Raw genomic sequence first — 14,994 nt, 5'->3', positions numbered from 1 at the left:
TACCAATTCGATGACAGGCACAGAATTTTATAAGGTTCAGTGGAAGGCTCCCTGTTACATGCCAGAGATGCTCTAACCTTAGAAAACCATCTGATTTACATAATATTTCCTTTTTTCCCCTCCCTTTGGGATAGCTCTCAATATGTTCAGTAGTAGCTAGCTTACCATGAAACAATGGAAGAGGTTTTTTTTTTCTCTTCCAGATATTGGAAATATGGGGAACAGAAAGATTATTTTCTCCAGGATAAGCTTCAAAAACTCAGATCAATCAAAATAAATTTGTTCGGTCTTCCATATCAGTTAAAAGAGACGGCAACAAGCACTGTTGAATCTTGCTATTAAAGCAGGTCTACTTGCTTACATACCTATTTGTTTGTCTGTCTGTCTATCTTAAATGGCAAGATGGGCAACATTGTAAATTTAGTAAAAATTAAGTAAATAAAAATCCATCCATCCATTGCTTTCTATATCTGTCTATTAATCTATCCCTCCCTCCCTCTACTGGTATCTATCTATTCATCCATCCATTTTTATTATTAAATTTGCTGCCCATCTTGTTTCAAAGTGACTCCATCCATCAATCTCAAACTGCAAGGTGAGCAACATGTAAATTTAATAAAATATTATATAAAAAATCCATCCATCTCTCTATTATTTTTCTCTCACTCTCTCTCTCTCTCTCAGTCTAAATGTAACGGGGACAATTGTGCAAAGAAAGAGAATGCCATTTAATCCAACATAGTTAGACCAGTTGTTGTATGGTCTAATTGTTGTATGGTCTAAGTAGAAACCGGACGGCACTGTGTAATGCTTGCCACTGAAACTTGACCCAATTGTATAATGCTTACTATAAACCAGAAATAGCCAACTCTGAGCACATTGTTGCTTTGGACATTAAAAAAATAAATCAAAGATTTTTCATTCCATATTAACAAACAAGAACATTTGAAATAACATCATACAAAATCCAACATGGCATATGTACAGAATTAGAACTATACTTGTAAATTTGACAATTGCAATCCCAAAACAGCCAGTCTTTGCCAGCCAGAATCAATACAAGCAAGAACCCACGTTGGGTTCATGAAGATACAGGGGTAATCACCCTAGCTGCTGCCGCTGCCGCTTCTTGTGCTCATTTTCTATTTAGAGGAAAAGGTTGTTGGGGAGTCTCTGACCCTTGGAAACAAAACTTTCCAATTTTGCAGACCAAAAGCAGCAAAATCACAGATCCATTGTTCCTTGCCCCTTGAACTTTTTTGCAGAACGCTCACTTGCTCGAAACTGGATCCTGCTTCCGTAGATGTAAGACACAAACCCATCCATTTCAATGCTGAAGATATTGTTCCGCTTTGGAATAACTGAAAAGAAGCCCAGAAAATGCCTTTCGGTTAAATGATTTAACACAGCGCACGGATCTGACAAGGAATGAGCAGAGAAATTTATTTCTCTCAAGAAGTTAGAATCAAGAAGTAGATATAAATGAAGGCCAGGAAAGAAAATGGAGAAGGGATACAGCAAGGAAGGGACCGTTAATATTCCAGCTGGAGTATGGAGTCTAGTATGCAAGAGAGATTTAAAGGTCTTAATTGCAATATCTAATGAAATAATTCTTTCCAGCATCAGATTGCGAGAGTATATCTATTAAACAAACTGAACGAAAGGTTACTGAACTAAAAAGCCACAAAGTATAGGGTTTGGTTTTTAGAAAGCAGCTTGGAATGTATATAATTCTGCTGATGTTGCAAGAACTTCCTTCAGCTATTGCAGCCAGGAGCAAAAACTTAGAAGTGCAGGACAATTCTAGAGACGGAGGAGGAGAAAAAAGAGAAAGAAAGGAATAAAACTGCAGAAGAGCAAAGAAAGTTCAGACTGAGGTCGAGCTTAAAGGGAGCGGCTTCAGTGGATATATGCACTTATGGAAAAAAAAATACAATTCAATTTTGTTAGAATTTTATCTTGGTTACATTACACATTTGGCCGCAACTTCTGGAAATCAGGAGTGGAGGAAGCTTTCAAAGTTTTAGAGCTTTGGTTTCCCCTCCAATTCTCTGGTCCAGGTGCTCTTGGGGTCTTGGTTTAAGTTCTTAAAATACCAACCTGCTTTATAAATGTTTTAAAGCAGGGTTTCTCAACCGTGCAAACTTTTAAGAAGTGGGGACTTCAACTCCCAAGAATTCCCCACGCTGCCCGTGGGATTCTGGGAGCTGAAAGTCCACATATCTTTAAAAAGTTCACAGAGTGGAGGAACATGAGTTTAAAGGGCCAGCTCTTCGGTTAAATAGAAGCCTCTACTGATCGAGCCAGGCTTCTGGTTGGCCTACCTTTCAGCCTGTCTTCTTTTGTGATGATTTTGAAAACGTACTTCGTTTCCTGGAGGATGATGCCAGTGACGCCAACGTAGGAAGGACATTTGGATTTGGTCACTGAAAGAAAGAAAAGAGAAGGTCCTTACCCTAAAAGAGGACCTGATCTGGGGTGCCTCACATTGCAGCCCTGGTCAAAAGGGCCCAGCAGAGATTATACTACCTGAGACTTCTCAGGAAACAACAACTGAATGAAAAACTGCTGGTGACCTTCTACCGCTGCACCATAGAGAGTATCTTAACTTACTGCACCTGTGTATGGTTTGCCAGTTGCACAGTGGCAGATAGGACAGCACTCCAGAGGGTTAATGTCATTGCCCAGAGGATCATTGGTTGCCCTCTCCCCTCTTTGGAAGAGCTTTATAGCTCCTGCTGCCTTAAGAAAGTTCAAAACATTCTCAAAGATCCATCTCATCCCGGACACCCTTTTTTTTGAACTATTACCATCTGGCAGACGGTACAGGATAATAATAAAAACAAGGACAAATAGGCTGAAAAACAGTTTCTATCCCAGGGCAGTAACTCTTTTGAATTCTACTGTATAGTGCTATATGAATGCAATATCAGGGGTTTTCAATTCAGTTGCATAGAATGTGAATTGATGTGTGTTTTTGTTTATTTTCATAGTCATAATGTACACTGAAGATGGTATTTAATTTCATTGTATGAAGTGCAGTGACAATAAAGTAAACTAAACATTCAAACTGGGCCATCTGTTTAGAAGAGTTCCCCGTTGCAATTGCTGAGAGTCTCACTGTTAAGACGGTGCATATGTGCCAAAAATGGAAACCAGAACCCCAGCGTCGAAGGTTTCTTCTGCATGGCCAAATTCCTGTTCAGCACAGAGACTCGTATTAAAGTCATTTCTATTAAGGCCCATGGCACTGCCTTTCTTTCAGGGTATCTGCTCCATGAGATCAGATAGACAGGTCACTTCCTTCAAATGTTGCTATCTTGCAGGATTTGGGGTAGGGTACCTTTCTGTCATGGCTCCTGCTCTGGGGAACCATCTTCCCCTTGAAATCCAGCTAATGAACCGTGTTGGCACACGGTGATTAGAGTGCAGTACTGCAGGCTACTTCTGCTGATTGTTGGCTACCTGCAATTTAGTTTGAATCCCACCAGGCTCAAGGTGGACTCAGCCTTCCGTCCTTCCGAGGTCAGTAAAATGAGGACCCAGATTGTTGAGGGCGATGTGCCGACTCTGTAAACCACTTATAAAGGGGCTGTAAAGCACTGTGAAGCAGTATATAAGTCCAAGTGCTATTCCTAACCTTTTCCAGCTTTCTGGAAAGCCACTTAGAATTGGGATAAACAAGGTTGCAGCCTGGAGAACAGCATAAATGGAGGGATTGGATGCTGTGTTTTGCCTGGATTAGGGAATGGTTTTATCTTTGTTTTTATTACTGCTGTTAGGCCTTGAGGGTTGTGCCTCACAATATGGATGGCCGTATCACAATCTTTTAAAATAAATAAAAATAAATCAATCCTATGGCTAGCCAGCCATTATCCATTGAAAGAGAACCTACCACTATTTATTTTGGTTAAAGGGATGTCTGGCCAAATTGCTCTCACTGTTAGGAAGATTTTCCCAGCGTTCAAGGGAGTCTCTCTTCCTGTAACTTAACACTTTGGTTTCTGGGAATACAGTAATGGAGAACAGGTTTCTCTTCAGTCTGGCACACCCTTTGAGATACCAGAAAACTTAACTTTTGCCCCTTCAACCTTTCTCAAGGTTCAGTACAACCTTTGCCCTCCTCAACCTTGTAAAACTTAACTTCTAAGAGACCTGCAGATGAGTAATATTATCCCCAGTGTGGAGAAAAAAAAAAGATCAGTAAGAACTTTTCACTCTTCTTGGGGATCATCAATGAAGCTGACATACAGGCCAGACAAAAAGACTTCTTCATATGGTGTGCAAGTAAATTCAAACAAAATCCACTACATAAAGTTAAGGGGAAAGAAATGTGATTTTTTTGGGGGGTAGTCCAAGCTTCAATTAAAAAAAAAAAGGCATGGGAATACCTGTCACGAGTGCTCCGTGGAAATCTGCTTTAAGCAATTTGGTTTGAATCATCTGTGTCTGCCTGCAAAATGCATGTAGAAATATATTAGCACTCTTCCAGGAAGTTAAACAAAAGGAGGGTAAGATTACAAGATATAATTTTGAAGTTACATTACAAAGTTACATTACAAAGTTACACCGCAAACAAGTAAAAAAGATGCTATTTTCACTTGAAAATATGGCAACCATCACAATAGTGATTAAATACAGAGCATAAACCCAACGCAGTGACCAAAGAAACCAACTTCCAGTGCCTGGCTTTGCAAAACTATCTGAGGTCAGATTCTAAATTAAGAGGTTCCAGGTTTAAATATTCTTCTTCTATATGATATAACTAGCAGGGTACCCGTGCTTCACTACGAAACTATGTGATTGGGCAAGTTTTTGGGGAGAAAAATAAGGGGAAAAAATTCTGCCTTTTGCCTACCAACATCCATTGGTATTCATCTAGCTAGCGTCCTGTCAGTGTGTGAGAGAGTCGAAGGCTGTTTAGAAACTCAAACAGTATTTGTCTGTGTGAGCAAGAAGGAGATAGCAAGGAACCTGGGTGTGGCTTAGCTCAACTATTCTGTACTAAAGCTGCTTGGTGTTGTGAAACTAAAAGTGAAACTGAAACTCCTCTCCTCTGCTTGTGTTTTGCATTTGGAACAGATTTCTTTTCAGGTGGGGAGGGGGAGTAGAACTCCTTAGCATCAGAGCGTGTTAATAATAATAATACACGAAATACTGTACTAATGCTCTGATGGGTCATTTCAAAAAATCCTTTCTTAGTGAGCACCTAGCAGCCAAGAGGAACATACACACCAAATTTCAAGTTTGTAGGCTTTATGGTTCTGGAGATTTTGTGATGTGTGAGTGGTATTTTGCTTTTATATCTATTTATATCTATCTATCTATCTATCTATCTATCTATCTATCTATCTATCTATCTATCTATCTATCTATCTATCATCTATCTATCTATCTATCTATCTATCTATCTATCTATCTATCTATCTATCTCTATCTCTATCTCTATATCTATATCTAGATTATACACACAAACCTATGATTCAACTCTTCCCCGTAAGCTAGGTTTTCATATAAAAGAGACCGACTTAAGGAAGCATTCACATAGACCAGGGTTTTTAAAAATGTGTTTTGCAAAAAAGCGAGGTTCCCACAAGACGGCCTTCGCTCAAATACAGCCAGTTCTGTAGAGCTTTACGTCTTTATCAGAGACTCTAGGAAAGGGTGTGTAGGGGTTTTAAAAAAGGTTGTTCACAAGGGCCCATCTTTTCAAGCTTTAAAAAAGTTTGAAAACCGGACTATAAACTATTCCTTTCTCAAGCTCAGAAATTGAACAATTCTAAAACGCCAAATTCCATTTGGTCTTATTGAAAGGGTTTTTTTTTTTTCCCCACCAGAGCAGAAATCGCCAGCCTTCTGAGGCATGGCCTCTATGACCACTAAGCATGCAACCAGTTTGCAAAAAAAGAAAAAGAAATGAATGAAAAGAACTGAACTGACGCATCGGGTTTCAATCCGTTGCAGAGTTCTCGGATGTACTGTTTCCAAAGCTCATGCAATGGGATAAACATCTCGTATCTGCAGAATAAGCAAAAAAAAAAGCAAGGATCAAATGCAACAATTGTCCAGGGCTTCTGTAAAGTATTTCATTGGAATGGAATTTGTTCTTGGTTTAACTACAAGTAGTCCTTCACTTAGAACCATTCTTTTAAGTGAACTCTGGAGTCACAATGGCACTGCAAAATGACTGATCTTTGCATGGATGACTTGTAGCATTGCAGCATCCCCACAGTCACATAATCAAAGTTACCAATGGCGGCTTTTAATTTTCCTTAGAAAATTTAGGTTGCTAATAAACACGGAAAAAAAAAGAAAATTTAGGCTGCTTGACACCTTAGAGTAGACTGTATTCTAACTCTATGACAATTAAGCTAATTATCTGCTAATGTTGCTTCTGGCCTCCTTTTCTTTTACTTTTGGACTCCACCTGCAGTGTTGACTGTTATAGGTGTCTTAAAATGAGGACTAATAGATTGAGAAACAGTTTCTTTTTCAAGGCAGTAATTGTCTTGAATCGAACAGTGCATTTGCGATTTAGTCCTATTTTTATTATTATAATCATTTTGATTTTTAAAACTCGGTAGTGTGATTGTGATGTGGTGTTTGGGGCACTGTGCTGGAGTAGCTTTCAAATTTCATGGTATTTATGGAATGCAATGACAATAAAGGTATTCTATTCTAGGAGGGACTCAATCCACGGAGATAGGCTTCCAGCCTCGTCTCCCTTTCTAAATTCAACAAGTGCAGGCCCTTAAAGTACACTTCAAACCTCTTTAAATCTTTTTAAACAAAGCAAAAACAGTCACAGCTTTAAGAGAAAGCAGCTTAAAGTATTTTTTTTTTAAAAAAATCACCTACTGCCCTCTTGTGGTGAACTACCATTGCAGAAAATAACTCCCAAAATAAGCCATCGCGGATTAAGGGTATGCTAGAAAACAGCTATATATGGGGGACAGTTTATAAGCAAGGATCTCCAAGAGTATTTGGAGTGCAGTATTTGGGTACAAAGGGTTTAAGAACCCGCAAAGGCACACGCACGTACTTTTTGGGATAGTGCATTTTTTTTTAGCCTCCCTCTGGCGAGGAGCCTGGTCTAATGGCATGTGAGAACGACCTTGGGAGGCAGGAGGAAAAATGTCAAGGAGGATGTCCCTGTTGGAGTCTGAATCAGAGGAGGAAGCCAAACAGCTGACAGGGAATGGGAGGGTGGCTCTGTTGGCTGTGGAGGAGGCTCGGGAAGGGCAAAGTCCAGCTGGGCAGAGCAGGGAAGAGATAGGACAAGGGAGAGGGAGTTCAGAGGAAGAACCAGGCCCACCCCCTCTTCATCCTAGGGCACGCAGGGGGGAACGGAGAAGGGAGCAACGTGGGTTGCATGACTTACAGGGGAGGAAAGGGCCCTGATCCCCTTCATTAGCCACAGCTGAGGAGGCAGTTGATAAGAAAGGCAGGCTGCATGCGGCAGGCTGCTGGGAGCAAATGTGACTTTATCCTGTGTTGTTGTGGCTTATTGTTGTTCCTGGCATCTTCCCAACTGCGTGAGTTTTGCCGTGCCTTCAAGTCTGAAATTCTTGCTCCTGCCCTGCCAAACTAATTACTTCAGTTTGGCTTGTTTGGACTTTAAGTTACAGTTTGTGTTGACCATGTTTTGGACATAATTTTCTGCAGACAAAGGCTGTTCCTGGGAGAGTTTTTCTCTAGTCAGAAGGTAACCTGGACATTGGGGGCAAAGTTGGAGATGATAAAGGGACTCTTATTGATTATCTGTGTTGCCTTTGTGCCAGGCCCCAGGTCATCACACTTATCTATCACTTTCCTGCTTGTAGTTCTTTTTCCTGTTTCCCAAAGTAACCACCTATCATTACAGCCAGTCCCGGCTCTTGCAACCCCTGTGGGCATCAATCAATCACTCCAACCAAGTTGCAGGAGAGCCAGCCAGCCTTTCTTACCTCTGTTGTTCTGGAGCAATCTCAAAGAGACGCATTTCTCGTCTCTGTTTGGCCGATAATCCTTTCCCCCGCTTGACTCTCTTCTGGGTCCTCCTTGGTTGTGGGTGCTCAAGGACGACGGCTTTCCGGTTTAAGTGTTTCTCGATATCTTCCTCGCTCTTCCCAGGCATGCTGCGTTTCAGAAAGGCCTTAACAAAGGCCTCCGCCTTGCTGGATGCTTGCGGCTGAGAAAGAGAAAGGAAAGACGCATCTTGAGCAAAGCTCGAATTCTAATTTGGGGGTTGGTTATTCTTTAACCCCCATGGAAAAATTTTATTTATTAGATTTGTTAAGGCTGCTAACTCCAAGAAGACTCCATGCTGTGAATAATAATTCCAATATTAGCAATGTTTTTTTTTTCTTCTATTAATGATTTTGTAATCCCTTACACTGGGATGGAGTCGGGGCGACTGAAGGGAACTTGAGAGTTTGCTGGCTGGCTGCCCCTCCTGACGCCTATGTGGAGTTCACAGCAGACAATAACTCATTGAGCCCCAAGACAGAAATATCTGCCGCTGCCTAGGATCGAACTCACAGCAATCTCTTGATTGCGAAATGAGAATTCCACCAATAGGCCAATGTTGCTGCTCAGGTCCAATACTATCAATATTAAAACCATATTGATTGTCTGGACTCAAAGCAACCCTAAAGTTTGCAAATGAGCAGCAGTTCCACAGCCACCCTAACCTGAGTCCATAGTAGAAATTACACACAGTTGCAGGAGATTTTAGGTGAAGGAGCGAGATGAAGACAAATGGACGTTTTATTTATTTTTGTTTAGTGAAACGTATGTTGTTTCACCTTGGTGGCTCTGGGTAATGGACAAAAATATAGTCAACTATTGTAGTTACTAGGAAATGTAAACTCCAATCTTGCTGAAATTTTTGAGCCTTCTCTCAAATTCTAATGGTCTTAAAATCCCACAATGAATTTCTTCCATGCGATAAACCCTGCCATGCTTCAATTGGCCTACCCATTGGTGTGGTCTTCTTTTCTATAGGAATGAGTGAGAAATACCATTTTGTGTACTTCATGGCATGATTTAAGGGGGTCACCACCAAGGAGCACTGAAGATCACATGTAGTCTAATGGACCCTACTTGTGTTTTGTGGTTTAAAGAATTCTAAAGTTCCATAAGGGACACAGTGACTCAGACGCTGAGCTTGTTGATCAGAAAGGCTGGCAGTTCGGCGGTTCGAATCCCTAGCACCGCATCACGGAGTGAGCTCCTGTTACTTGTCCCAGCTTCTGCCAACCTAGCAATTCGAAAGCATGTAAAAAATGCAAGTAGAAAAATAGGGACCCCTTTGGTGGGAAGGTACAAGTATTCCGTGCACCTTTGGCATTTAGTCATGCCGGCCACATGACCACAGAGACGTCTTTGGACAGCGCTGGCTCTTCAGCTTTAAAAAGGAGATGAGCTCTGACCCCTAGAGCCAGAAATAAGTAGCACATAGATGCAAGTGGAACCTTTACCTTTACTTTAAAGTCCCAGAAAATTTGAAAAGTTAATTTCTGAGTAACTTTCTGTTGATTCACTTTGTTTTCATGATGACCACAATTCATGTCCCACTTTCCACTGAAAAGTACACACCAAAGGTATTATCCACCAATACATTTATTTCAGAGCCCAGGGTCATGTATTGAGACTGGACAACTCTATAAAATTGAATTATAAATAAGATAAAAATACCTGAAGGTTCACGAGTTTTGCTGTCGACTCGGGCAGCTGCTTATATAACACCTCTGGAAAATAAAATATAGAATTTACATTAAAAACAAAAACAAATAACGGATGGTATAAATTAAGATGAATTTGTGGAAAATTAATGAAATGATACAATTTGATAAAATTTGCAAATATGATGAATACAAGAATATATGATTAAGGAATACAGAGAAAGACTAAGAATAAAGAGAATGATATAATGTATGAGAATATAAAAAGGGAAATTGGTAATAGATAATGATGTGAAATTAGATAAGAAAGCTGTATCTGTGATTATGGTCATGTTTGATTTAAAATGTTAAAAGCCTGGAACCACACTGTTCACCTAAAGATGTATTTAAAGAAATAAAAATAAAAAAATATTTGCAAACAACAACAACAACAAAGCAAAGTATATTGTTCCAGGGATATGTCCATCTTTCTCTAGAGGATGTTTGAAATTATGAAACAACACAGACATGCTGCTTTAAAGACAGAAGAGTTAAGGAAAATGAGATATTTGCTTTCATGGCATTTGACATCCAACAAGGCAACCCAGGTTATATTTTATGCCGGATTTTTCAAGATAAGACACCAATGCCAAAGCCAACTCCTGTCATTTATTTTGTTACAGGCCTAAGTTGATGGTTTCTGTACAAAGGTGTTTCCTGCCACACATGCATTTTCGCTTCTGTAGGTTGCAACACGGAACAACAAATACATCTTCAAAAAGGCAACTTTATTGTTTCAGTTGAAAAGTTACCAGAAAAAGTAACTTGTAAAAATGTAGCAAAAAAGAAATTCAATTGAGGAAATGACTATTGCTACTCTCCTACTGCCTTCTCTCTTTTTACATTTAATAGTCTTCCAGCATTCAGGGTGTGATGCTTTTATTCACAGTAATCGCCTATAGCCTCATCATTCCGCCTAAACACTTCTTTCTTTTTTCTTTCTTTTCTTTCTTTCTTTCTTTTCTTTCTTTTCTTTCTTTCTTTCTTTCTTTCTTTCTTTCTTTCTTTCTTTCTTTTCTCTCTTCTTTTTCTCTTTCTCTCTCTCATCTTTTCTTTCTTTTTCTTTCTTTCTTTCCCTTCTTTCCTTTCCTTTCCCTCATTCTTTCTCTCCCCCCCCTCTTTCCTTCCTTCCTCTCTGTCTCTTTCGTTCTTTCCTTTCTTTCATTTTATGCTGCCTTACCTCCCCTACAAGGTGACTTCTTGGCCTTACAGCTATGCTTAAATCCTCCTTTGGAAGATTCCAAATAAATTGAGCTCTCTAAACGTCTGAGTTACAACAAAAGGATGTTGAAGGATGTAACACAAAATTGCAGCACAAAGTGTTTGTTTACACGATTGCAAGCCACTGCCACCCCCTTTTTACAAGCCAAGCTGGGCTCCTCCTTATATCCCAATACCCAAAGTTCACGTAAAGAGAGTCCTCTTATAGAATTACAGAGTTGGAAGGGACCTTGGAGGTCACCTAGTCCAACTCCCTGCTCAAGCAGGAGACTCTATTCCAAATATTAGCCTCTACCTAGGATCGAACTCACAGCCTCCTGATTGTGAGGTGAGAGCTCCACCTCTAGGCCACTGGAACTGGACTTACAACAGTTAGTGTAGTGACTGTTCAAAGTTACAACGGCATTGAAAAATGGGACTTATAACCGTTTTTCACACTTACGACCATTGCAGCATTCCCCACAATCACATGATTGGCAACAGGTTCATACTTATGACTGTTGCTGTGTCCCAAGGTTACGCGATCCCCTTTTGCAACCTTCTGACAAGCAAAATCAATAGGGAAAACCAGATTCACTTAACAATCAGATTATTGACGTATCAACTTAACAACTCTGGCAAGCAAAGTCACAAAATGGAGGCAAAACTCCCTTAACAAAAGGTTCAACTCAACAACAAGAAATTTTTGGGCTCCATTGTGGTCATAAGTCGAGGACTACCTGAACAAAAAGAGTATAAAAACAGTTTGCCTCCTTTCTTCTGAGTTCAGCCTACAACCCAGGGCTTTCCAGGTGGTGTCCCATCCATGAGCTGACAGGTCTGATTCTCCAGTCCCAGGTGGTGCCCTCTTCCAAACCAAACACGTGCCAGGACTCCCTAATCCTAATTCTCCCCTAATTTGCCCTTCCCACTTAATTAGCCCCTGGAGAGAATCTGGTTCTAAAAAATACATTTGCAAAGTCAGTTAATTCGGATTAAGGCTCCTTAGCTAAGGGGTAAAACAAAAAACAAAAAAAACGTCACCCCAACCAATCCTGGATCAACCCTATAAAACGACCATCTTTGAATCCCTTGCTAGAAACGAGGCGCCAATTCCCTAATTGCGTTTCCTTAAACCCAAACCGGAGTCACTTCGGATTAAGCGCTACCTTTCCCCTCTGCGCACGCCGGCACGGAAGGGAAGAAGCCACAGATTCAGGCCCTCGAAAGACTTACTCTCCATCTCCGTCTCCGGCAAAAAAAAAAATAAAAAAAATCTTAAAACGCGAAAAAAATACCGCAATCAGCCCCGGCTGAAGAACCTCCCTCGCCTGTCCGCTTCACGAAATAAAATGAAAAGCGCATGCGGAGCCACCGCTTTCCAATAGGCTTAGAGGGAAGAGAGGCGGAGGCAAGAAAACCGCCAATAAGAACAAAGTGCGGAGCGAGCGAATTACAGTACGTAGAGGTAGAAAGTGGGGACTTGCATGCCTGTTGAGGGATTCTGGGAGTTGAAGTCCGCAAGTCATAAAAGGGCCATTCTTTCATACCTTGTGGGCTAAATATATAAACGCGCATGCGTAAATGATGTCTCGCTAATTCCCTCGCTCCGCGCTTTATTCTTACTGGCGGTTTTCTTGCCTCCGCCCTTCTTCCTCTAAGCCTATCGGAGAGCGGCGGCCACGCATGCGCCTTTCATTTTACTTCGTGAAGCGGACGGGAGAGGGAGGCTCTTCAGGATGAGTGAGGCTTTTTCGCGTTTTAGGATAACATTGTTTGCCGGAGACGGAGAGTTAAGTCTTTCGAAAGCCTGAATTCGGGACCTCTCCCTCTCAGTTCCAGTGTGCTGGCTCAGGAACTCTGGGAGTTGAAGTCCACAAGTCATGAAGGGCCATTGTTCCTCACCTCTGCTACGGGACTATTTCTCAACATTTGGCTGGCTGGGGGATTCTGGGAATTGAATTCCAGGCGTCTTAAAAGCGGGCACGATTTTAAACAGCCCTGGTTTTTCGCTGCAGTGATGGGCATTGCCTTTTAATCTATAGAAAAGCCTTGCGGGGTGGGGGGGGGGTGTCTACGTGCAACTCCCTCCCATTTCTACATAGGAATCTGGGGAAAGTTTGCATGTTTAAAATGACTCAGTAGTTCTTTTTGGCTTGCATGGAAAAATAGAAAGAAATGTAACAAAAGAAAAGAAAAAAGAGGAGCTTTGCTTGAAATAATTGTGATGCTAGTAAACAATGTATTGATGTTGGCTAGGGAATTCTGGGAGTCAAAGTCCACAGGTCTTAAAAGTTGCCATGGCTGAGAAATACTATCCTAAACTTTCTCTTATCATCATCATCATCATCATCATCATCATCATCATCATCATCATCATTTTCTAACAACCCCATAATCCCTTGCGGATTTGTCTGCTAAGACCGACAGAAAGACTGCAGGAATTATGAAATCAAGCCCTTCTTCCCAGTCCTTTGCATCCCTCCCCTGAATGCGCCACTCACTAAAAGCTCAGATATGCATCAGCAACAGAGAATTGCAGTTGTTTTGTAGAGGGACAAATACTGCCATGTTATTACTGAATGTGTGTTTTCCCAGAATGTGTGTTTTCCCAGGAAGGAAAAGTTTAGGAGTGGTGCTGTGGTCTAGAGGTGGAGCATTTGCCTCACAATCAGGAGGCTGTGAGTTCAATCCTAGGTAGAGGCCAGATATTTCTCTCTCTGGGCACAATGAGAATATAGCTGCTGAACAAAACTCCTCATTGGCAACAGGAAAGGGATCCGGCCAGTAAACACTCAGCTAGCTCCATTCAGCTGCCCATTTGTCTTCTTCAGAAGAGAATAGAATTCTTTATTGGCCAAAGATGATTGGACACACAAGGAATTTGTCTTGGTGCAAATGCTCTCAGTGTACATAAAAAAAAAGATACATTTGTCAAGAGTCAAGAATCATCAGGTACAACACTTAATAATAGTCATAGGGTACAATAAGCAATTAAATCATACTAGGAATCAGTCAGTATAAATCGTAAGGATACAAGCAACAAAGTTACAGTCATACAGTCACAAGTGGGATGGGGTGGGCAATAAGGAGTGATGAGAAGATTAATAGTAATAGTAATGCAGACTTTGTAAATAGTTGAACAGTGTTGGATGGCGTTGGGGAAAACACTGTCCTTGTGTCTAGTTGTTCTGGTGTGCAGTGCTCTATAGCGTTGTTTTGAGGGAAGGAGTTGAAACAGTTTATGTCCAGGATGTGAGGAGGTCTGTAGATATTTTCACAGCCCTTTTTTGGACTCATGCAGTATACAGGTCCTCCATGGAAGGCAGGTTGGTAGCAATTGTTTTTTCTGCAGTCCTAATTACTCTCTGAAGTCTGTGTCTGTCCTGTTGGGTTGCAGAACCAAACCAGACAGTTACAGAGGTGTAGATGACAGACTCCTGGAAAAGGGTACATTTTGTTTGATTGCTTCTAAATCCAGAATGAAGTATTGGTTAATGTCCTCCAAAGTAACCCATGGAAAAGACCAGGTTTTATTGTCATATGAGAGGTCAATCCATCCGTCTCCCCCTTTAAAATCTCTTTCAGAATTCTGTCCCACGTTTTGCTACTCACTACCACCCCAAAAATCTGCTGCAATCGATTTATTCCTTTGCCTTTTAATTTGATCTAACCCCTTGAATGCCTGCCTCCGTTAAGAACAGCCGCATTTTTCATGAATGGAAAATCAAGATAAGTGAGATTGGTCTTTGGAGTCATATGAGTGCTCCTTCATTGGATTTATGTCATAATTTGTGAAGCATTTAAGGCATTAGCAGTCAAATCAGTATTGGCAATACCAGGCTGTAAATCCAATGATCCAGGCTAAATTGGTGCCTGGGGAAAGCCAATCTCTTCCAGCAATTTCACATCTTCATTCTTTTCCAGATGAGCTAGAATTTATCATGGGATGAAGGATGCTTAAATGTCGTCTTCTCTTTCCCTGGGGATTATTCCATGCGAGAGATGAAGCACGGTCAGAAAATAAATGCAAGGTCTTTATTGTCACTCACACAAGCATCACATATTGGATAGCGGTAGGCAAACCCAT

General features: G+C 41.0%; 1 protein-coding gene across 3 annotated transcripts; it reads right to left on the bottom strand.

Annotated features, from left to right (window-relative positions):
• Positions 1 to 727: 727 nt before the first annotated feature.
• Positions 728 to 12,265, bottom strand: POP4 (POP4 ribonuclease P/MRP subunit). 3 transcript variants are annotated; one of them, XM_087971509.1, is made up of 7 exons: positions 11,645 to 12,265; positions 9,679 to 9,731; positions 7,947 to 8,170; positions 5,941 to 6,018; positions 4,392 to 4,453; positions 2,325 to 2,426; positions 728 to 1,361 (listed from the first exon to the last, which is right to left on the bottom strand). In XM_087971509.1, the coding sequence occupies exons 3-7, from the start codon at positions 8,114 to 8,116 to the stop codon at positions 1,225 to 1,227; spliced, it is 549 nt and encodes a 182-aa protein (XP_087827635.1). In that variant the 5' UTR covers positions 8,117 to 8,170; positions 9,679 to 9,731; positions 11,645 to 12,265; the 3' UTR covers positions 728 to 1,224. The 3 variants fall into 3 exon arrangements, with proteins under 3 accessions (XP_087827635.1, XP_087827636.1, XP_026531695.1); XM_087971510.1 differs by having other exon boundaries at positions 12,074 to 12,265; XM_026675910.2 differs by having other exon boundaries at positions 12,141 to 12,265.
• Positions 12,266 to 14,994: the final 2,729 nt, after the last annotated feature.

This window comes from Notechis scutatus, chromosome 9 (assembly GCF_049901735.1).
Source record: "Notechis scutatus isolate UNSWTSFEM ecotype Mainland chromosome 9, rNotScu1.2, whole genome shotgun sequence".
In the NCBI taxonomy this organism is placed as follows: domain Eukaryota; kingdom Metazoa; phylum Chordata; class Lepidosauria; order Squamata; family Elapidae; genus Notechis; species Notechis scutatus.
The sequence above is the reverse complement of the archived record's forward strand: the minus strand, read 5'-3'. Positions and strand labels throughout refer to the sequence as shown.

Coding starts and splice junctions, on each gene's coding strand:
- POP4 (XM_026675910.2), bottom strand. Junction 6,019..7,946: donor ATTGCTCCAGAACAACAGAG/GTAAGAAAGGCT, acceptor CTTATTCTGCAG/ATACGAGATGTTTATCCCAT. Junction 2,427..4,391: donor CCACGGAGCACTCGTGACAG/GTATTCCCATGC, acceptor TCTTTCTTTCAG/TGACCAAATCCAAATGTCCT.